At 43.6% G+C, this 24546-nt stretch overlaps 1 protein-coding gene across 1 annotated transcript in view; it reads left to right on the top strand.

Moving 5' to 3' along the window:
- The window catches only part of LOC119172310 (WD repeat-containing protein 7-like), a 60925-nt gene that overhangs the window by 22052 nt on the left and 14327 nt on the right, over positions 1–24546 (top strand). Inside the window, exons 14-26 of the mRNA XM_075893162.1 lie at positions 521–717; positions 2409–2541; positions 5282–5386; positions 5772–5906; positions 7911–8014; positions 13113–13259; positions 14292–14434; positions 15412–15633; positions 17003–17246; positions 18758–19093; positions 19763–19916; positions 22037–22237; positions 22950–23136. Coding sequence (XP_075749277.1) covers positions 521–717; positions 2409–2541; positions 5282–5386; positions 5772–5906; positions 7911–8014; positions 13113–13259; positions 14292–14434; positions 15412–15633; positions 17003–17246; positions 18758–19093; positions 19763–19916; positions 22037–22237; positions 22950–23136 — 2308 coding nt within the window. The remainder of the gene's footprint in view (positions 1–520; positions 718–2408; positions 2542–5281; positions 5387–5771; positions 5907–7910; positions 8015–13112; positions 13260–14291; positions 14435–15411; positions 15634–17002; positions 17247–18757; positions 19094–19762; positions 19917–22036; positions 22238–22949; positions 23137–24546) is intronic.

Below are 24546 nucleotides of genomic sequence, written 5' to 3'. Positions count from 1 at the left end.
CGTACACTGAACAATTTTCAGCATCTAGCGCAATGTACTATGTGTGTTATGTGTCATCCTGTCCTCGTGTAGTGAAATGGAATATCAGCATGCCCAAACCTCGTTTTTTTTTTCTTAAGCTTGAGTTTTTTTTAGATCGAGTTTTGGGTTCAATTTATTTACTAGTTTTTCACTCACTTTGAATTAGAAATAATTGAGACATGCGTGATGTCTCGAAATTGTTTTAAGAACATTTTAATATAGACCGAGAATATTTTAGCTGTTTCTATATACCTGTAACGAGCTGTGTGGCAATTTCGATGGGTGCACTTCTTGTTAGCCAATGCACAAATGAGCTTTTAAAAAAGAGAGAGTGAGGCATGTTGTCATTCTTCTTTATAGTTTTTTTTTTCTTTCTTCTTTTCTTTCTTTTTTTTTCTTTAGCAAGTGGAGAATTTTTAGAGAAGCTTTTGTGCTTCATTGGACATCAGTAGATCTGCAAAGATGATGGTGTGAACGGCAGATATTTTTGGTTGTACAGGCCATTTGGACAGAGTGCTTCGGGGTCTGGCAGCAGAGGAAGTCCTGAATGCATGCGAAGACTACTCTGGGCACCCAGCAGAACGCATGGCAAACGTGGCTGGGCATCATCATAACATGGCTGTAATCAGGCATGGCAGCCATCGTGGAATGGGCCATCGGCACCACTCTTCACACCACCATGCTTCAGGACACCAGGTCGAGAATATCTTTTATCATACGGGCTCTGAGTAAAAGCTCGTTCATACCTACGGCCGGCAGTGGTCACATCGCCAAGTTAATTGCACCAAGTTAATCACTACTGGCCACTTTGGTCACAAAGCAACTGCTTTGCCTCAGTTGCTCACTGCTTGACTTTTCTGTCACACGACTGCAGTTTCAAAGCTCTGAGCCAATCAAGTGCTCAGGAACATCTTATTTGCATAACCTTATTTTGGGGTAACAGAAATGCAAGTAGACATGAATTATGTACAGCAGGAGTTATAGATCACATGCAGGTGTGAACAACTGTCACCTGGAGTTGCTTTTTGGTTGCCAGTTACAAATTGTCATGCAGTTCGTGCTATAGACACATGTGTGAATGATCCTTGTAAGTTTTATTGAATCGATTGGCTTTAAAAGGCCAAGGCCAGGTTGGTCACAACATGTGCTGTTCGTGTTTCAAATGTTATCGTTATCTTAGCGAAAAATTCAGTTGAAAGTCAGCACTGTGCCATGTCTACTTCTTATTTCATCCATGTTAATCGTGCTGTTAGCCATGGTGAACTTTAAAAGTGAGGGACAGCGGACTCGTTAGCAATTGTGTTGCAGAGTGGAGGATTTCGACAACTTAGAGACATAGTTTTGCTGAGCTTGCAAGAATGTTGGAACATTTATTCATTTATTCAAGGACATACAGAATCAGCCTCCAAAGTATTCAAACGTGCACAAAGCATGACATGAGCTTTGACTTATGAATTAGTTGAAAACTTGATTTGCTGCACAAGCTGAAAGAAAAACGAGAGAGGGAGACTAGAAAGAGCGCATTCAGCCTCCCCAAAATGGTACATTCAGGAATATCTACTTTCATGGAGACTGGTGCATTCTTTTTAATGCTAATGTCATAAAAGTGCAAAATGGTAACTTCTCCCGTTTTGAAAAGACACAGTGCTTCAAGTTGTAAGGACTGCGTTGACAAGTGTGACACACTCAGTCTGTCTGAACAGATAACACCAGCAAAATTTGCACTGCAGTGCAAGGAAAGAGATAGTACTTTAATTTTTTCACAGTTTTCCCTGGTCAGAGTGGACATTGCAGTGTTAGTAACAACATCGAGGATTTTGACAACCTGCAACAAGAACTGTAGCTACAAAATGAATAAGCATGAATTAAGGGGGAAATGGTTTTTATACATTATTATATTTTATGGGCTAGTGTGATGAAAACTTCAGCCATTCTGTATTTTCATGCATAGATACATATGAACATGGCTTTTGCATACACTGTCATGAGTACTAAAAATGAAAAAAAAATTTGAAATGGCAACACTGATCTTACTGAATTATTGGACACTGAATTCTAGATATGCCAAGGAGTGCAAGAGTGTAATTTTATATTGGCTTTAGTTTCCACAGAACGAAAGATATGTATTAAAGCATCAAAGTTCTCATTTCAATGAATGAAATATTTCAGAGAATAACCTCAGAAAGAAATGTATCAAGAATACTTGGGCTTTGTTGTCGTTGGCCAAATCTGTCTATTGTGGGATGACGCTCTTTTCCCGTCATCTCCAGTTACTCAGCTCTTGCTTTAGCTGATTTGGTATGGTGATGCAAGACAGGGCACAATTTTCGTTGGCACGTAATGGCCACAACTGACGGGTGCCATTTGTTTCCACTCTCCGAATGCAGCATGGAGGACATGAAGCTGGAGATGGTGCCCATGCGCGATCTCGGGCACACCCGCTCATGGTTCAGGGGCTCAGGACCAACCCCATTGATCAAGACAGTCATGTGCTGTTCTTTGACATTGAGGCACTCATTGGTAGGTATTTTGCATGGCTTGTTTGTTCTGCACATCTTGCTACAAAAGCCTGGGAAAGAAATTAGGGTTAGTAATCCTGCCATTTTCATTAGTGCAGTTGATACAAGGAAACAAATAAGAGGAAACACAATTCAAGGAACAGAATACGGTACCTTGCAGAAAATATATATTGTGACGAAGGAACGCGTTTATTTACAGGAAATGGTTGAGATCGGTACAGCTCAGAGCCAGAAAACCGGCGACCGAGCTGCTCGTGAGCCAGACCGCTTCCACCTCTTCCTCTTCATGCGCCCATCGAGGTGTGTCATTTCCCCCGTTCGCAGACGATGCCCACTGGGCGAGTCAATAGGAAGGTTGGTGGTGATATGGCTTGAGGCGCGCGACGTGTGTCAGCTGTGTCTTGCTAGAGCGCCGACCATTGCTTGTGACGCCGGAGATGACGTATGTGACGTCACTGAGACGGTCAATGACTACAAATGGTCCGGAGTAGTGGGCCAGAAACTTTTGGCATAAACCACGTTTGCGGACAGGTGTCCACAACCACACCAGGTCACCCTTTGTGTAGGCAACGGAGTGATGGTGGGCGTCGTACCGGGTCTTGGAGCGCTGTTGAGATGCAATGGTTCGAAGGCGTGCGACGCGAATATGATTATGCTTGTGTGAATATTCAAATGCTTGGAATATCTGAAAGAATAGTAGAGTATTTGAATTCACTTTGATTCAAACTTAAATTATTGAAAATTTTGAAGTATTCGCAATGAACGAATGTGTATATCAATCCACATGTAACTTATTGTAAAGGTGGTTTCACTGCAGTTTAGAAGTGTCAAGCCATGAAAGTGCATAATCAGAGTGAATCCGGTCTGCCACGAAGCCTCACATCACATTTAAATATTATCCTCAAATTTATTCGTCTTTTCTATCATCTTACAAGCTTGTTAAGCCTGCTTCTATGCCCCTAAGTATAATAATTTTTTAAATGTTACATATTTTACAGGTTATCGCTTGTATCCTATCGAAAGTCAAATCCTGCTACTACTCTAAGTTGTTTGGACTTCCTTTGATTGAAAAAAAAGGCATTTGCACAAAGGCATTATTTCAATTTTTAAAAAAATATTGTGGAGGGTATTTAACTCATGATAAATATACCCATTTTCTTTACATGTGATGTATAATAATAGAATTCAATTCAAAATTATTTGGCCAAAATTTCTATTTGCTTTGAATTTGCTTCAAACCTAAAATTCACTATTAACACAAGCATGATTAATTAATTATGATTAATTGAATGAAGTTAAATTGTGCAAAGTGAGAAGTTGACTGACCAGAAAGCATTAGGTGCATGGTGGCATATTGCCATGTGCTCTGCTGGCCACCATTAAATTTTTGTCCCGGCTCCACATTGCCTGCCTCTAGGCTAGGGGTATCAAACCTGCCTCGTCTAGCAGGCTGCAGTCATAAGGACTCAGACCTTGATGAAGGTTGGAACTAAAAGTTGGGGAAGAGGGAAGCTGAAAGTTTGACTAAAATGTCAGCTTATGGTGACACTTAGCAGGTCTTTCTCATATCTCTGAAGGAAAATGCGATGTCATGTTTCGAGAAACATACATTGGTACTGATATCTAGAATGACTGAAATCGGGACACCTTTATGTTACATTCTACTGTCATGTTTTATGACTTGGTGACCACATGGGAGGTGGCCTTCCGAAAATATTGTTTGAAACCACTAATATGATTATAGCTCATGAATGTACATATTAAGCAAATTAAAGAAATATTTGGGGTGAGAACGGTCATGTGCAGGTTGTACAACTAGTGAGTGGTCACCGTGTTGCATGTTTGAGACCCCTTGCTTTAGCACTGACCAATGCCATTTAATTAAGCTTAGGCAACCTTAAAGGGACACTAGGAAAAGAAATGGTTTTTCTTGTGTTCGTTACTTACTCTTTATGGTACTGATCAGACGACACTTGCTGCAACAAAATGTAAAACAGAAATGTGTGACAGTGACATCATAGATTGCAGTGACATCACCAATTGCAGTGACATCATAGATTTCGACAGCATCTGCTAGAGCCCACATACTTTCTAAATGGTAAAAATAAGGTACATTATCTTCTGAGGGAGCCAGAATTTCTACACACTCATTTTCGTGAAAATTTTGTTGGATTAATGTGGTCAAAACATGAAAGAAATAAATGTTCCATGACTTTATAAAAAATTTCGATAGAAAATTTAAGTTTTGACATTAATTTTCCGTTCTGTTAATGAACCTGTGGGAGTGAAATTATTTACACTAGTTTTAAGAGTAAAATTCGTCAATCCAGAGTGTCTCGCAATAGTGTGCCTTTAATATTGTGGATCTATGCCTAGCCAACAAGGCAGGAACTTTGTTTGATGACTGCCTTGTTAGTTGGGCTGTAGAATGTACAACATTTTGAGGACGTACACAGCACACCATACAAAAAAAATTTTGGCTGTCATTTGCAGCTGAGAGTTAGAATGACAGGGAAAAGAAAAACATTCTAGATGGCTGAGAAATCTTGCACCTAGCAAATGTAATATCATACTCTATTCCGTCTTACTCATCTTTCATTTCTCCTTACCTATACTTGTCTACCAGCTGTCAACTCTTGCTTGTGTTTGCCTGTTTTCTGTCCCTGCTAGATGCATTGTTTTTGTTGTTTCTTGCCTTGCCTGATCCCCAACTGCACATGTTATTCTTCATTCCTGTCAAGGATTTCTGAATTCCCTGAAAGGAAGGCAACGCAGGGATGCTTCCACTGCTCGGGCGGGGATGAGCTCCTCACGAGACATGTCACAACTGCTGGCTGAATTCAAAGGTGCAGCTTCTCCGTGTATTTGACACCAGCAAAAGCTATCAAAAGTGAATGAATTACAATTTAAAGCTATACATATTGCTTTCAAGCAAAATAAGCATATATGCGGGGTGTTTGAGTCCCGCCAATGGCTTGAACCACGTTGCCTCTGGATGACACTAGCGGCCATAGTACTTTCGTGACTTTCAGAGCCAGATTAAAAATATTTCATTTTTGGGGGCAAGAGCACGCTTATTGCCACTTATATGATGAATAATCTTTCCATTTCTACCAAAACTTTTCAAGCAATATTAAAACCTCCGAAACCTAGGTGCATGCCTGCTTAAACCAGATATAGTAACTTGAATAATGAAATTCCCTAACAGATCTTTGTGTTTGCACCTTGCAGTGCATATGCAATCCGAACAGAATTTCGGAATGGCAGCAGGTACGCTGGAGTTCGGGGGCCACATCAATCAGTCAGAGTACCAGAAATACCTCGCCTTGTCTACGTCACCAGAGGCACACAAAAAGGCATCCTCGGGTATGTTGAGAGGCCCTTGCACAGATGTGTCTTGTACAGATAGAATAGGAAGCCTATATGTGGGGTGTCAGACTGAAGTGCAATATTTCCTGTGGCTGGGCACGTGGTTTGTACTGCACATGCAGGCTATGAACTAAAATGGTAATGATATTTGATTTTTCTTCTGGAACCTTGATTCTGTAAGCTTATATGCTTGGCTCTGCACATCCATCATAAAATTCAAGAGATGGGCTGCTCGCTAAACAAATGATAAAATGAGGACATATACAGGATGACAAGTGCGCGTGAAGAAGATGATCTAAACTTTGTGTGAGTCGAACTTGACAACGGGCTTGAGTTTTTCTTGAAACCCTCTTGCTGTTCCTTCTTGCTCTCAAGGAAGACTGCAGGGTGGTATAGATCATGAGTGATGCTAGCAAAACGCATGCCTCAGTCAGCTTAGTCTCGTCACTGCAATGTGGTCAAGTTGTGATGATTACTTTAAAACATGTGGCAGGGTCACGAGATGCTCGGGGCAGGTTCAACTTTGTGAACATATCAAAGAGAATTCTTTTATATTTTGTTTGTGCTAGGTCGTGAACTATCAAGGCGACTTGCAAAGCTCAGCAGAGAGGAACTTTGTATTAAGGCTTCTGCTAGCCCAAAGCCATAACCTGAAAAAAAAAAAAAAAAATTGTGGCAGCTTTGCAATACTGGTTGACTTGCAGCAGAATTACAGCTGGGTTACCTTTGTTTCTCTTTTTCTATCTCTCTCTCTTCATTTATTTCTCACTTTTTCTGTCTTTGCCCTTTGGCCTTGCTCTCTCTCTGCTTTGCCCTGCCATGGTGGTCTAGTGGCTAAGGTACTCGGCTACTGACCCGCAGGTCGAGGAATCGAATCCTGCCTGCGGTGGCTGCATTGGCGGCTGCATTTTCGATGGAAGCAAAAATGCTGTACAGGCCTGTGTGCTCAGATTTTGGGGGACGTTAAAGAACTCCAGGTGGTCGAAATATCGGGAGCCCTCCACTACGGCATCTCTCATAATCATATAGTGGTTTTGGGATGTTCAACCCCACTTATCAATCAAACCTCTCTCTGCTTTCTCTTTCTATATTGCCCTCTATTTTTCTACCTTTTTCTCTATTTCCTTCTACATCATTCTCCTTTCATTGCCTTTGTTTCTATCTTTTTCTCTCTCCCTCTATGTTTTTCTTGATCTACCTTTTATGTCTGCGTTTCCTTTTACTCCATTTTTCTCTTTCTCTTTATTTCTCTCTTTCAACTCTTGCCTCATTTGCTGGGCGCAATCGTGGGGCTTGCTCGATTCCCGTGGCACATACCCTCCCGAGGAGCTATCTGGTGACATGGCACAAACTGCGGCAAGCTACAACAGCCTCTCACTGCATGAAAATGAAACTTAATGGTGGCATCTCATTAGAAATTTCTCCTGTTGTTTTTTAGCTGCGAGACATTAGACATTCCTCAGTTCCTCCTGTGTGTTTGTGAGCTCATTGATGAACTGACTATTTTTTTATTGCAGCAGTTCAACTATACTGTTTAAATCATGAAAAGGAAGCCCTGGTGTAAAAAAAGACATGAGGAATGATCACGAATTGGCACAAGCATCAAAAAAAAGATAAAAGATACATGAAGGATGGTCTTAGATTGGCACAAACACAAAAAGACTTTGAAATATGTTAACTGAGCTTAATGTAATGAAGCGCTAAACTGCCTCCATTAATGACAACAATGAACCACGATATGTAAGATGACCTTGTCATTTAGATACAAGACAGCTCGTTTCTTTTCATACATATTCAGAATTTTTGCCTGTAGCATCCCGTTCTATGTTATAAGCTTTATGGCTGACATGATTTAGCCTGTGATAATGGTCTTCAAATACGATTAACTAAGCCAGTGTGTATGCAGTTAGCTCAACATATATCTTAAATTAATTGGGCAATCTGCACAAATTTTTGCCATTTAAAAATTGCTGCATATCATTGCATGACCTCATGGTGCAGGTTTCATTGCCAAAGTAAGAGACACCGCAGAGAGCGTTGGAATCAAAGTGAGAGACACGGCACATAGCGTTGGCATCAAAGCAGACCAGGCATCAGGCGGAAAGGTATGCAGCCTTATTTTCTAGCTCTTGCATAATCTATTGTAATGCATCCCGTTGCTCATTTTAAACTGCTTATTCATGGAAGATAATGAAGGAGCTTGAACAGTTGATGAAATGAAAACTCAAAGGTGTAATACTTAAGGGATACAGAACATAAATATGAAAAATGTTGAAAACGTTTGTGTTCAACCTTAAGGTCTATCTATTCTGATAAACGATGTTTATTTCACATATATTTGAACAAATGCACGTCTCTTTGGAGGACCATCTTTTGGAGGCCCACCAGCATGGGCAGAGCTGTGCATTGACGGCTGTGATGTTATGTGTGCCAATGCTCACAAAAGCAGCAGCAACATATACGGGTGCTTTTTTGTGCTGCTACTGCCCTTTCACCACCTCTCCTCTACAGTCCACTCTCTCCCTCGACATAGGCACTGAGACACACCTTTTTATCACTGGAGTTCAAATTTATTTTGATAATTTGGGGTTCATTGATACGCGCACAAGATTTGCATTTTACTCCCATCAAAATGCAGCTGCTATGGTGAGGAATGGAAGCCAAAACCTGGTGTTTAGCAATGCAGCATCGTAGCCACTAAACTGTGACAGCGCCGTTAATTAATGCCATAGCCATCCTATATGGCATGGCAAACGTAGGAATCTTATAGGTATGGGATTATTGAGGGCTGGTGCAGGAGAGGCCCTGCAGTGGAAATGATAGATTTTTCGATTTCAAATTGTTTTAAAAAAATGGCAGTGGCTTAGCTCAGCTATGCCAGGATATACGTAGCGTTAGCAAAGGTTCAGCTGATTATTCTTAGCTTTCCATATATCATGCTTACAGCTGTTCCAATGACACACACACGGTATACGTATCATGTGGCACATGTATATTGTCACGGGGTCGTGACGTGGCCGAAGACAGGAGACTTCGTGTTGGGATTTAACTGTTTATTTGGGCGAACCTGTGCCCAGTAAACGGAAAGTCTGATTACAGCAGCAGTCTTGCACAGATAGCAGTCTCGAACTGATAGCGGCGAACGGAGCGTCGGCCTTCGTTCAACTATCGACAAGCGGCGAGGCGCGTCGGCATTTATATTCTTGCCATCGAATGTGCTAGCGTTATCGCTGGCGGTGGCGTAGGTTCCAGAACAATCTGTACCGTTCGCACAGTGGGCGTGATCTTATCGAAATTATCTACTACAGTCCGGAACCTTTTCGAAAACTGAAGGCGTGGTTTGCGCTGAGAAACGTGCGGTGTTTTGGGACGATAACGAAAACTTGGGAAATGGAACGTGGCATTGCCCCCCTCCGAAGAAAGGCATCGTCTTGATGCTTTAACTAAAGATGAAGGTACAACAATAATGCAAGAAAGTACAATGAATAAATTACGATACAATAATACAAAAAAACACCGTTTCAGTTTGTCAACGCGCATGACACGGCTTGAGGCGCGCGACATGGACGACTTCAGGTCGCGATCGGCGTCGTTGAGAGTTCGTGATGCCGTCGGGGACAACCTCGTAATCAAGTGGGCCGAGACGTCAAACCACCCTGTACGGTCCGAAGTATCGTCACAGAAGCTTTTCACTTAGTCCACGTCGGCGTATCGGCGTCCACACCCAAACACGTTCACCGGGCTGGTATTCCACGAAGCGTCGTCGAAGATTGTAACGGCGGCTGTCGGTCGTCTGTTGATTCTTGATACGGAGACGCGCGAGTTGTCGGGCTTCTTCGGCGCGTTGAAAGTACTCACTCACATCGAGGCTTTCTTCGTCGGTGACGTTGGGTAACATGGCATCGAGCGTCGTTGCCGGGCTCCTTCCTTCGACCAATTTGTATGGAGATATCTGCGTCGTCTCCTGCACCGCCGTGTTGTATGCGAAGGTCACATACGGAAGAATGGCGTCCCACGTCTTGTGTTCGACATCGACGTACATTGACAGCATGTCAGCGATCGTCTTGTTAAGCCGCTCGATGAGGCCGTTGGTCTGTGGGTGGTATGGTGTCGTCCGGCGGTGGTTTGTTTGGCTGTATGCCAAGATCGCTTGAGTTAAGTCGGCAGTGAATGCCATTCCTCTGTTGGTGATAAGGACCTCCGGGGCGCCGTGACGTAGGACGATATTTTCGACGAAGAACTTAGCTACCTTGGATGCACTGCCTTTTGGCAGAGCTTTTGTCTCGGCGTAGCGGGTGAGGTAGTTGGTAGCTACCACGATCCACTTGTTTCCGAAAGCCGACGTCGGGAACGGCCCTAGTAGGTCCATACCAATCTGCTGGAAAGGTCGGCAAGGTGGATCAATTGGCTGCAGAAGTCCCGCTGGCCTTGTCGGCGGTGTCTTGCGTCGCTGACAGTCCCGGCATGTCCTGACATAACGAGTGACGTCAGTGGTAAGACGTGGCCAGTAGTACCTTACTTGTATCCTCGCGAGCGTGCGAGAAACACCGAGGTGCCCTGCCGTCGAATCGTTGTGCAGGGCCTGCAGGAGTTCTGGTCGCAGAGCTGAAGGCACCACAAGGAGGTACTTAGCTCGAAGTGGTGAAAAGTTTTTCTTTTGTAGAAGACCGTTTCGTAGGAAGAACGATGCAAGTGCGCGCTTGAATACCTTCGGGACTTCGGCGGTCCTGCCTTCGAGGTATTTTATTAGGGCCTTAAGTTCCGGGTCGGCCCGCTGTCGTTCAGCGAAGTCGTCTGTAGTTATCGTTCCCAAGAACTAGTCGTCATCCGGGTCGTCGGGTAGCGGTTGGTCGACAGGCGCACGAGAGAGACAGTTGGCGTCGGAGTGTTTTTTGCCGGACTTGTAAATGACAGTAATGTCATATTCTTGAAGTCTCAGGCTCCATCGTGCGAGGCGACCTGAAGGGTCCTTCAAGGTGGCTAGCCAACACAAGGCGTGGTGGTCGCTCACAACTTTGAAGGGCCTGCCGTAGAGGTAGGGGCGAAATTTCGACGTAGCCCAGATGATGGCGAGGCACTCCTTTTCTGTTGTGGAATAATTTGCTTCTGCTTTGGATAGCGATCGGCTGGCGTAACTAATAACCCTTTCAGGTCTGTCAGCCCTCTGCACAAGAACGGCGCCAAGACTTACGCTGCTTGCGTCAGTATGTATTTCTGTCTCGGCGAATTCGTCGAAATGGGCAAGTAACGGAGGCGTCTGGAGGCGATGTTTAAGCTCCTGGAAAGGGTGTTCCTGTGGCGTTTCCCACTTGAATTCCACGTCGGCCTTGGTAAGGTTAGTGAGAGGATCGGCGATGCGGGCGAAGTTTTTCACGAATCGCCTATAATAGGCGCACAGGCCCAGAAATCGGCGCACGGCCTTCTTGTCAGTGGGCGGCGGGAAGTCGGCGATGGCGGCTGTTTGCCGTGGATCGGGACGAACTCCAGACTTGCTGATAACGTGCCCCAGAAACAAGAGCTCCTCATACGCAAATCTGCACTTTTCTGGCTTCAGTGTGAGTCCGGACGTCTTGATGGCTTGAAGTACACACGACGGAGCTTTTCTTCGTTGTCCCAGTAGTTGAGGGCGGCCACCCGGTCATATGTTTCTAGCCAGGTTTCCGGGTCTTCAAACGATGACCCATGAAACGTTGGTGGTTCCCTGGGTTGATGAATGACGATCGCGGGCTGGGACGCTCCGGTTGTCATAGTCGCTGCAGTAGAGGTCATGGCCTGGACTTTCCGCGCCTTGTCTTGTAGAAGCCCGTACTCCGGTGGGAGACCTTGCTGTCGGCGGCTTGTTCGCTGCTCTTGGTTGGCGTCGGTGTCTTCTTCGCGACGTGGGCTGGGTTCACGGCTTGACGGGGGCGTCCGGTACATGAACGAAGCAGCACCTCCACCAGATGTCACGGGGTCGTGACGTGGCCGAAGACAGGAGACTTCGTGTTGGGATTTAACTGTTTATTTGGGCGAACCTGTGCCCAGTAAACGGAAAGTCCGATTACAGCAGCAGTCTTGCACAGATAGCAGTCTCGAACTGAAAGCGGCGAACGGAGCGTCAGCCTTCGTTCAACTACCGACAAGCGGCGAAGCGCGTCGGCATTTATACTCTTGCCATCGAATGTGCTAGCGTTATCGCTGGCGGTGGCGTAGGTTCCAGAACAATCTGTACCATTCGCACAGTGGGCGTGATCTTATCGAAATGATCTACTACAGTCCGGAACCTTTTTGAAAACTGAAGGCGCGGTTTGCGCTGAGAATCGTGTGGTGTTTTGGGACGATAACGAAAACTTGGGAAATGGAACGTGGCAATATTTATTTTGCCGGGCAACTACTTCGGAATCCGATGAGTTAAGCTTTTCCGCTCTACTGCACCGTTGAGCAGCATTTGCACTCTCCTTCTCCATGGCTATACCACAGTGGCAAACGCCAGTCAAAGGTGCTGTCAAGCAGCTCCAGCGCAGTGTCAGATGGTGACTGCACAGGGAAGGCACGCGTGTCGGCGTCCATATGTCTACCAAGGCTATGACGGCACTCCTCTGGAAAGCGCACACCGGCGGTGGCGAGTCGCGCGCGGCCGATAGCGAGGGAGGTGCCGGCTTCGGTGCGTGACACCACTGATCGCCTGTGCAGCGCATTGAATTGCGCGCACACCGGTGGCGAGCCGCGCGCAGCAACGACGGAGTATCATTGCCCATGCGCAGACCTGTGCCACGCGAAATTGGCTCAGCGAGGCCAGTGTAGCTAATGCTACAAAATATCACCTTTATTTGCTCACAGCTCATAGTCTTTTTTTATTTAAGACGTATGTTTCTGTCTACGTTTTGACATGGCAGCACTTAATCGTTCGAGATGTTGTTCATAACTATAGTACAGTCTAGTCTCCTTAAAAAAATTTAACCTGGTGCCCTTTCATATATCCAATATTCATTATAAGCACATATCTTTTTTTTATATGTATCACTTTTAGCTATAAATGCACAATGCATGTACAGTTCAGTGCTAATTATGTCACAGCAATGTGTGCCATTGAAACGGGGTTATTTTTGGCACAAATTGTCAGTGTTCTTGAAGTAATTGGTGATCTTTGCATTCCCAGTTGGAGTAGCATTTATTGTTTTGTAGGCCCCATTCAAAATACTCTCTGCTTGCCTGTTTTCACAGGTAGGAGACATGAAGAATGCAGCAGCCATTGAAGCCAGTGCCAAGATGACACATCTTAGCCGAGCTGAGACCAATCTAACCATGGAGATTTCACAGCTACTGTTGTCTGTTCTGCATGCTTGGGGTCTCGACCCTGACCTCGACAAGGTGAGGCTGCCAGTTTATTGTGAAACACTGTCCATCGTGGATGTACTGGCTTGCTATATGGGTAATTTTAATTGCTATACAATTAAACCTCATTAGCACATATTTGCCTGCCAAGAATACTGCATGGCTAAACAGTGGTAGCAAGTAAAAACCATCAGGTACAAGATTGTATTTCCATACGTGCCCTACTTGTAGGATCCAAAAAAAAAAATGGGATGGCACGGTAAATGCTGCCTAATGCACCAACAGCAGGGCCTCGGCTTACTTTCACCAAAGCACAGAAAACTAACAGTACTAACAGCAGTAAAGATACATGCATACTGCCATATTTGCACTTATTGTGATCAGGTTGGCAGCGATAGCTGTGATTTCAATGTGTACAATGGCCGGCACCGTAATCTATGAGGGAAGAGAGCATGTCAATGTTTTTTAGTGACGCAGGCTGCAGTGCCGTAGGAAAGCTGTCAACGCAGCTGGCCACTGTTCTTGATTGTGAATGCTTCACAACTTCGCTGTTGCACATAAGATCTATTGGCTGGAATGTGTATTGTATGCCTGTAGTTTGACGATAAGCTGAACATTGGTGCTGATTAATCATGCTTGCCAGAAAGGTAATAACAGGTGGAAACTAACAGGCAGAAAGTTACTAACAGGTGGAAATGAGCATAACAGTGTGAGGTCATTTTTTGTGCTCCCAGTTGTTTCGCACAACTGTGTTTGCCTGTCTGCACTGCCGTGAGCAGACAGGCAAATACAGTTGTGCAGACAGGCAAACACAGTTGTATGTGTTTGCCTGTCTGCACTGCCATCTGCTACTGAGCGACAACTGGTGTAATTTCATTAAAGTTCAGTCACTATTGCTGCATGGAGCCATTTATTCCAAGCTAGTTACACGCAGTGTGTTGCCTACTAAGCTTATGCTGTCACTGCTGTGGAGCTTTCTGTGCTAAATGTGTCGTCTCTTTAGGCTGCTATGGTGCAACCGAGTGGGTGCTAGACCTTTCTGTTGTCTGCCACGTACGACATGCACAGGTATGTGAAAGTAAGCTAGGACTACTGTGCCCCATGCGACCCACCTGCTTTGGCCTGCTGTCCCGGGGCCACCACATGAGCCTGCTGCTTCCCACCCACATGTACAGCATGATGCCTCTCTCTCCAAATGCTGGATCTACAGGGTAAATGCTCTTGTTTTTGTTCAGTCACAAGCAAAGCAGTACATGAACTCAGAGTTGCTTCATCATTCCACAGGCCATGTGCCTTATGTTGTATGGTGTGTCTGTGTTTCTCGTCTCTTTTTCTACCCTATTTTTTAAGCTCGACCATCCTGTCCTTGTACCTCAATGCAGGATAACTCGCTGGACTTTTTCTTACACCTAATTTCCCTGCCTCTCTTTTTCTGTTCCTCTCCCACTTGGGATCCCACATCTAGCTCATAAAGAAGCAGTGGTGCTGTTTAGAAGTTTTCCAAAAACAACTTTGTAGCATCAAAGGGTCATAAATGCCGGCCATATGTGCTGTCATTGCTGAGGCCATGTTGATTGGCCCCCATGCAGGAAATTTCGTTGCTAATGATACAAATACCAGGTAAATCTTTTGCAGAATTCTTTTTAAAGAACTTGATTGTCCCTACCGTTTTGATTAATTATTGGATGGTGCATAGTCTTTACACAGAAAAATTATTTCCACGTCATAGAAGGGAAGCACAGCGTTGTTTCTACTTCGCGGCAAAAAACACAGATATGACTGCCAGTCTTAACATACATTGCCCATTGTTTCCGATGAAAAGTCTATATAACAGCAACGACTTGATGCCGTGATGCACGTTGATTATCATGATAAGATTGTTCTAGCTTACCTGTCATAGCTTATTCTCGGCTTTTCATGCTGTATGACATTGCCAGTATAGTATGTGGTGTTCCTATATGTATGCATATCAGTCCCATCGGCATCTTGCTAAAGCCAGTCATTTTCTTCTTTGCCTATGCTGGAGTACCTATGAAGACACTATGTGCATTACAGAAAGACAGTTGTCATTTTAGAGGTCAGGCATTAACATTTTTTATAAAAGAAGCCCCACAAACATGAATCTTGAGTGGAAGGAATCGATGTAAATTGTCTTTTCAATATTTGGCTGTTGATCACAACGAAGCAGCAGCGGCAGCAAGGAGCGTAAGGTGGTGACCATGCCAGTGCCCAAGGAGCAGATTGAAGAGGAGGAGCGGGCACGATGCTTCTCATCGAAAGGCCACTGGGAGTTATCGACCGCTGTCACGACCAATCACCTGATCTCCGCGATTGCCCTGGCCAATACCTTCAAGTCGATGCGAAGCGCCACTTTTGTACCCGAGCAGGAGAAGCGCCGAAGGCTGCACAGGTGAGTTCACACTTCAGAAATTCCTGGGGAGGCTTACAATATGCTGCCTCTTAAAAAGTTGCTCATAATTCTCACACAAGCAACAGTAGACCACCTTTGTGATCGTAACGTGCAAGTTCAAATAGAGGAAATAGCGTCTGCAGTTTTATGTTCGTGGCAAAGTTTAACGTTTCATGCAGTTACTTCTGTCTGCCAGAAATAAGCTATACAAACCTTCTCATATAATTTATCCTACACAGGAATTAATTGTATGAGAAGCAGTAGCAGCCTGTACTAGATTTTTCACTTTGAACCAAGCATTAATGTGAAGCTTGGTGCTTATGAGGCATGCCAAGTACGCTGCCATTTAAAAGGTAGCTCATCATCTGATGCAATGTTCCCACTCACATTAGTGCAGGGATGATAGTTTTATTGCCACAAAGTGCGCGATGCGGTGTAATGTACATGTCATAAATAGCAGCCATGGGTGTGTTCGGGCAACACTTGACTACAGTCTGGGTAATGGTGTGTGTACATATTTAATCTATATTACATTCATATAAAAGCAAGTATCCTGCACTGCTACCTAAATAGGCCTCCTGAAATCATGCTCCTGAGATATGGTCTTTTTCGAAATAGTTCGAAACTCTTGCATAACTTCGTGGTAGACTACTTCTGCCACGCAAAATACCCAAGTTCAATTCCGGCTCAATACGTGACACTTTTCACATTTTTGTACATTCCAGAATATTTTTGTTAATCTGCAACTTATATTTTTCGAATGAGTATTTCATTATACATCATTTGGTACGCTGTAAAGTTTGCTGGAATACTTTGGAACTGGCAAAAGCTTTTTTTCTGAGAGATATGGAAAATAAGCATTTTCTTCTGCTATCGATAGAGGCATTAATGCTTAAAAATTTGTCCAGGTCTGGGACTCAACCATGCCAGTTTACAATTTCTATTTCAGACCAGATTATTCAGAAACTGGGAAGCTTTCATTTCTGAGAAATCTTGTTTATTTCGTGCTATGAATCAACAATTTTTTTTTCTTCTTTCAATCTTGCTGCACTTTCTGGGTGTCGGGATGTCTGATGGCTGAACTGATTTGTCAGGACCCAAAAAATTGCATACTAGAGTAAGACTTGTTGCATAAGTTTGTTAACGCCAATGGGTTACGTAGTAGCATGAAATTGGAAAACAGAGATCAGAGAACAGAAGTAGTAGGGAGCAGAAAGTATAGCGCCCGACCTTTCTGCTCCCTCCTACTTGTGTTCTCTGGTTTGTGTTTTCCAAGCTTGCGCTCCTCCCCATTGCATACTAGAGTTGAGTATGTAGGTACTGTATTGTAAGCTTGTGGTTGTACTGCTAACTCTTGTCGGTGATGCAGGCGACTGAGCCGTGCCGATAGCCGTGCCTTCATGATGACGCCTGCTGAAGGTGTTGTGGACAGCAGCGGTGCCCTGGCTGTCCTCCAGGAGGTTCTGTCGCAGCAGCAGGCTGACATCAGGCAAGGCTGGAGCTTGCTGGCTGCACTGCACACCATCCTGCTGCCTGACCTGGTAGACACGGCAGATTTCAAGCAGCCTCAGGTCGAAATACTCGCCCGCCGGTGGCAGGACCGCTGTTTTGAGGTAGGCTCTTCTTGCCCCTCTCTTTCACACTGAGACTGTCTTAGTCTACCCTGTGCCATCATAGCAGCAGCAGCAGCAGCATGGCATAGAAATGGCTGTATTTTCTATTTATATTTGAACTCTCTGTGGTCATAAATAAAGGCGAAGTTTTCTTGTTTATTTTTTTAGGGGCGAAGCTCCTTATAGCGGCACCCATTCGTCCCTCGTAGCCGTAGTAGTACTGTGTAACAAGTATTACATTTTGACCTCCAAGGTGGTGCCGGTGAGAGATTTCTTCTGTGCATTGTTGAACAATAAAAAATAGTGCTCAATGTACATGCCAATGGCGGCTAAGGGGGAATGAGAGACAGAAGAATTCGGCTTTTAGTTAACGCACACGCTGCGAATTTTTTATTGTTCAACACCGCACAGAAGAGAAGAAAGGGTTGCTACATTATTCTCGCTGGACATAACCTCCTAGGTTTTAGAAAGGTTTAGGGAGCGTTGGGCCGCAGTGCCATGAATACATTGAACTAGTATATACCATGAATTCGAGGTGGTTAAAGGTGGGAAGTAGACACAAAGCGCAAGCCATAAGAAAGTGTGCGTGTGCCTCCTCTCGTTCAGTCCTTGGAATGTCCGCTGGATGGCGGTACTTTTATATGAGGAATATATGATGAAAAGATGCGAGATGGTGGTACTTGGAGTGTTGAATAGGTGGACGAACGGACAGACAGATGCATGGACGGATGCACGGATGGATGGACGCATGGATGGACTCAGGAGCGGAAGCATGGACGAAAGCAGGGACGGACTCACAGATGAACGTGCGGACGCATGAACAGACGCACGCACGGACGGTCGGATGGACGCACGGGCGGCCACACAGACGCACGCATGGATGGATGGAAGCAAGAACGAATGGACGGACGGATGCTTCGCCCCATTATCTATCATTCACTCCGTGAACATGCTGCCATTTTTGTTTCATTGGTGTAGGATGGTGTTTCGGTGTTCTGTGGTTGCAGACCTACAAAGTGCAATTTCACTTTGGCTGAAATATATATGCTGTTGAGGCTTCCTTGGTGAAAGCCACAGAACCTGTGATGATATAGCTTTCTGTGAGCATCTTTTAAGGAGCATATTAGTAGATGATGCTTGTGCCTGATGGTTGCGCTATGATATAGGTTCAGGAACACTGTCTTCAGCATAATTTAGCACCCTATTTTCTCAAAGGTTGTGCTGAGAAGCACTCGCGTGTCAGCAAGGTCATACCTTTGTTGTGTGGGACTTCTAGTGAGCCTTAATGATGGTAAATTAAATTTTTCTTCAATTAGCATAAAAATCTCCATTCTTTTTTTCAAGCTTTCTGTTACACTTTCATTTGTATTTCAGATGTTAAGCCTTACATGGAGGTTCCTCTAAACATTAAATTAGGCTTTTTGTAAGTTCTAATGTTTTTCTGCACTTGCCTTTGAAAAAAAAGATTGGCTTAAAGAATCAAGATTGGGTTCGGATTGGCTGTGTTCCAGGTGCGCGAGGCAGCTCAGTCACTTCTTCTTGCGGAGCTACGGCGCATTGGTCACAAGGGTCGCAAGATGGTTGTGGACGAATGGGCCATGTACCTGCCAAAGTACATCGATGCCTCTGCCGCTACACCCCACATTTCGGCTGGTGGGCCCACTGCATTAGCACCTCAGCCGGGACAGGCAGCACAGCCGGTGCCTCCTCCTGACGGCGGTGGCACCCCGCGCTCTCTTGCACGCGAGGCATGTCTCCAACTTTTGAAGTTTTTTACACTACCTGTGGTTACAGGCATGGAGCTTTTTACAATTTACCTAGATGAGAATTGCCACAGTTTTGCTCCTGTATGCATTATAAAATTTCGCTATAGAGTTGCACTTCAACTGCACATGTTATAGGGCTGAACATTGGATTATTCTTTGAAAAGGCCACAGCTTCCATTCTACTTGGGGTGCTATGATCCCAGTGAATGTAGGTAGAACCAACAGGCACTTTTGTCACAAATAGAAGCTATTTTGATGGATGCACTGCTGCAGAAAAAGTAGCCGACTAAAGTTGCTTTGAAGATGCACATAATTCTCCATTTCAACAAGGCAACTATCAGTCGAATTCCGCCAAATCGAAAAAAGCGGAATTTTGCCAAGGTGGCTTCATAGCAGTGCTTGAAAGCTGTATAAAAAAGCCAGCTTTGCAAGAATACGGGGAATGGGGACATGAGGTTAGAGAGGGGGGTTGACCTATAATCAAAACTAGTTTTCAATTCCAGGTCAACCTTCTCCCAACTTCGAATTTCAAATTAAGATGAAATGGGTTGACTTACAATGGTGTAAATAGAGTAAATTTTTTTCACACTGCCCATTATGCAAATATGTAAATAAAGAATATGTAGGTGTCTGTGTACTTTCTGTGAATGACGATTTTAGCTACCTCATTTTATCATAGTTGAGCTGCATTTTGTTCTCGTGGCATCGTTGCTTTCAACTTCACGCTGATGATGCTTGCATGACTTGCAGGTTAGCATCGAGAGCTTCCAGGTGAAGTGTGCTCCTCCCAGCCGGGCCTCCTCAGGCGCAAGCACGCCCTCGGGACTCAAGGGTGAGACGCAGTCGGTGCGAACGACCAATGAGCAGAACTCGTCTGACGAAGACGTGGAGGAAGAGAGAGATGGTGAGGATGAGCGGGCACCCACATTGCGCTGCATATAAGGGGGCATGCTCAATGGTGATAAGCATGCTCATTCACCCACTTCACTGTTTTGAGGGACAAGTGAAGAATTGCCAAAGTGTATGTGTGAACATGAACATGTGTGAGCACAGATGTACGTTCTTATTTTGTTTTTGCGCTGCGTACTAAATTAATTCAGGCACAGAACTTTGGACAAAATACATCTATTCATGCCTTTCTGCCTTCGTCTTTTTATACATAGCACATGTGAACAAACAGTAGCTAAGTGGAATACACAAGATGTGTGACTGCCGTAGAAAGTAGGCAAAAGAGAAAAATATGTTGCACATTTTCTGTATGCCAGCATGTATACCAATTAGCCCAGCAACAAGTATTGTGAAGTGACCCTAACTGCCTGCCTTCGCCATTCATTTGAATCAGTGAAAGGTGGGAATTGTGTAGTCCATGCAAGTAATGAATCTTTCCTAAGAATTGTGGGTATCTTGGTCTGTTGATGGGAAAATGCACATATTTATAATATCAGTGATACCACACTGTATTGAGATGGCTGGAAATGCATTGTTGGTTTAATCTATAGACAACCATTATGTGACTTAGATGATGTCATGAAAGGTGAGTCACTTGTCTGAACATATTACCACAGACCAAGCATTTTGCGACAGTTTGCTGCATACTTAGTTACTTGGGAATTATGCCAGAGAAGTACAGCTTGGCATTGTGTTGGGCACTAAAGTTAAGGTTTAATTCTAAATTGACACAGCAGCCATGCTATCCAAGAAACCGCATGACTGACAAAAAACAGGGCACGGGCAACTATTCAAATGACTCCAACTTTCTTCTTGTCTGCCATTTAAGATATGAGAAGGTCTAGTTATCATTGTTAATAAATTATACAGGCAGAGTTGTAGAAATAAAAGAATGCTTTACATATAGATTTTGTGTAAATATTTGAATGCTTTGAATATTTTAATGACTAATACAGTATCCAAATTCACTTCGATTCAAATTTAAAGTATCAAAAACTTCAAAGGATTCAAAATCAACAAAATGATGTATATTAGTTCACATGTATTTTTTATAAAAGTGATTTCATTGCAGTTGAGGTTGCTAAGCGGTGAAAGCACTTATCTAAATGTATATTAATTTGCATGTGATCTTTTGTAAAGGTGGTTTCACTGCAACAGAAAAATGCTAAATTGTGAAAACGCCTATTCAAAGAAAATACGCCCTGCCACGAAGTCGAACTTCAAGGATGTGAGGGTAATGTGTTCATTGAGGCCTCACTTTAATGCACATTTTACCCTCACTTCAATTCATAATTGTTTTTAGGTTTAGGAGCGTGTTTTACCAGCTTATATGACAAGTATGATAAATTTTAAAATTTAACATATTTTATAGGTTATCACTTGCATTCTGTCAAACGTCAGATCCTGCTATTATCAAAGTTGTTTTCACTTACTTTGAATTGAAAGAATGGACAGACTTTGTATTAATTTTTATTAAAGTATTGTGCAGGTTACTTAGTTCATGACAAATATGCTCATTTTTTTTTATAAAGTGTGATGCATACTATTCAAATTTGATCCAAATTACTCGTGCAAAATCACTATTTGCTTCAAATTCACCTCGAACCTAAAATTCACTATTTTCACAAGCCTATTTTCATGCCCTCGAGAATGCTCTGTAGTCAAGCAAGTCGGAAAAATTAGTTGCGAGCAGCGCTTCGAGAACACAGAATACGGAAAATCGAATTCAAGCTAATGCCACCTAGCATAACAAAAAATATTCACATAAACTTAGTTGAATGCACAGTTAAGCCCTATTTAACGGTCAGTTATGTCAGTGTTTCTTTATTCTACAAAACTGACACTGCTAACATTTACCACCCTTGGTCTGAATACATTGTTCTTTTTTGGATTGGGTCTATAATCATTCCATGTCGGCATGTGGCAAGGTATAAAAGTGCGAAATCCGCACCAGACAAGCGTCTTAGCAAGGCTTGTTCTGCCTTTATAGTTTATACTGTTTGCCATAGTATTCTTGGGTCACAATACACAGTCCCTTCTAATGCTTTGAGGCTTTGATTATCTGCATGCGCTCAGGTGGGAAGGCGACCAAGCACTCCTGGAGTGCTGCTGAAGCCCGCCGAAAGCAGTCTACAGCCATTGTTCTTCTTGGTGTAATTGGAGCCGAGTATGGCCAGGAGATGGAACAGAGCAAGCGGAAGGGCGCCGAAGACCAGAAAAAGAAGTCTGTTGTGGAGGGATTTGGACCCACCAACTATTCTCTTGCACGACAGACCAGTGAGTCTCCTTGCACGAGTGTCATTCATTAATTCATTCATTAGCATTAATGACTCTCCTTTTTAACAATAAGACATAAGAACATTATCATATGTTTAATCCACATTCTTTTGTATACACAAATGATATTTGGATAGTTCGGAATGAAATACTGAATGCCCTTGATTGCAGCGAGAACACTTTTTGTGCTTTAGTCATTAAGGCTAATGCAATATCCCTGATTGCCCTCTCGCCAGGCAGGTGAGCAGTGTTTGAAATAATTCTAACGTTGGGATAGTGGAAAGGGAGTGATGTGTGCACATGTAATCCACTGCCACTGAAGGCACTGGGGAGTTTGTTCTGACAAAGCACTGGCACTCTTATGAGTTGTTTCAGTACTGAAGTGCAATGAAACATATGCCTAGCCCTAATGAAGACACATTTAAATATCAGATTTAGCAAAGGTATTTTCATGGATAAGGTTGGATATTGCGGCATAGAAAAGTGTACCATCGGAAAGAGGGTGGTGCTAAAATTTCGAGTTACCAAAGCATTTTAGCCACAAAGGAAGGGCTCTGCAGATTGAAAAAAAAAATTGAAGAGAATGTAATAAGCTAACTAAATGTCAACTGTAGTTAGAAATGTGAACATAAGCATGCAGTTACGGTTCACTGTCTTTTTTATGTGAGCATGACTGGGGCTTTCTGAGAGTGAACTTGTTGTGTGACTGCAGGCCAGGCACTGGCACACCTGCTGCTGACACCTCCGTCTTCATCTCTTCCGGCTCACTCATCGCTGCGCCGAGCGGCCATTGACCTGATTGGTCGGGGCTTCGCAGTCTGGCAGGCATACATAGACGTGTCCCGCGTGCTGCTCGGTCTGTTTGACCTCTGCTGTGATGCAGACAAGCTGCTCCCCAGGTCAGTGCCTTATCTTGTATTCTTCTGTCCTGGTGGCACTGCCTGTCAAGATAGTTATGGAGTCATGAAAATGCAGCAGATAAGCGTAAATTCTGCAACTTCCAAGTTACTAAACATTTTTTTGCAAGTTCCTAATAGTCTTACATAATATTCAACCAATTTATATCTTGTGCTCTATAAATACTGGAAATAATATCCCTTCACTTGTATCATTTAACTAGAGTGAAAAATCAACATCAGTGGTTATGTGCTTGCATCATGAGTGCAAGTTCTCCGCCTTTGAAGTTCTGAAAGTTACAATAAAATGATAAAAATTCGTTATTCTGAAAGATTGGAGATCTCAACTTAAGAACGAGAGCTGGCTCCCAGTTGTGGACAATATCTGTTAATAATAATGGCTAGGGCTTTACGTCCCAAGTGGACAGCATATATGTGTACAGCACTTATTTTTATGCAAATAGAATAGTTGGCAAGCTCATTTTTTGCTGATGTACGTTATGTTGACTAGCAAGACAATATTACAATACATGACATTGCATGTCGAGGACACACTATGGTGTCTTTTTTTTTTCTTCAGCACAAATTCAACCACGTGTATAAGGAAGCAAGTGTACATTTAAGGGCTCGTTTTCTTCGTCAGCCATAGTGATAATGAAATCTAACTGATAGTCATGCCAAGAAAAGTATAGGGGATGCTATTAGAAGTAATTGTAATGAAAGAAAATAGGACAAAAAAATAACTTGCCGTGGGCAGAGACCGAACATGCGACCTTCAAATAACGCATTTCTACCAACTGAGCTACCACAGTGGCTATCCCCTTGTACGCTTTATGGAGTGCATTAAACCTGGGAGTATCAGTCAGCGCCACTAGTAGCCAGGATGGCGAGTGTGGAACACTCTTTATCTGCCTGTTTGGCTTAACGTTGCATGTGAACTTATTACGAGCTGGTAGCTGACCAATAATCTCTCGCGTACCACCTGAAGGCATCAAGTCTGCCAGAACGAGGCCCTAAGGTCTTTTTGTCTTCATCAACTTTGTCTTTCTGTCCACTTTTATTTCATCACATTTACATGACAATTACTTCTAATAACATCCCCTATACTTTTCTTTGCATGATTGTCTGTGAGATCTCATTAATATTGTGGTTAACCACTTGTATAAGTATCTTCCCTCTCCCCCCTTCTCCCAAAAAGCTGGGTAAATAGATAAACTGGAGTCAGCAAAAATAAAGTGACACACGGATAGTAAAGTAGATGCAAATAACCAAAAATAAGAAGGTAATCAAGGCTTACAAAGTGCAAGAAGAAAATGCTTTGGACCAACTTGCTACTGAGGCCTAGGCGGAAGCATGGCTCATAGGTATGTGCCCAGACAGACAAATTTGCTGTCTGGTATATATAAGTCGGCA

This window comes from Rhipicephalus microplus, chromosome 4 (genome assembly GCF_043290135.1).
Source record: "Rhipicephalus microplus isolate Deutch F79 chromosome 4, USDA_Rmic, whole genome shotgun sequence".
Taxonomy (NCBI): Eukaryota; Metazoa; Arthropoda; class Arachnida; order Ixodida; family Ixodidae; genus Rhipicephalus; species Rhipicephalus microplus.
Note: the sequence above shows the minus strand (reverse complement) of the source record. Positions and strands in the feature narration are given on the sequence as shown.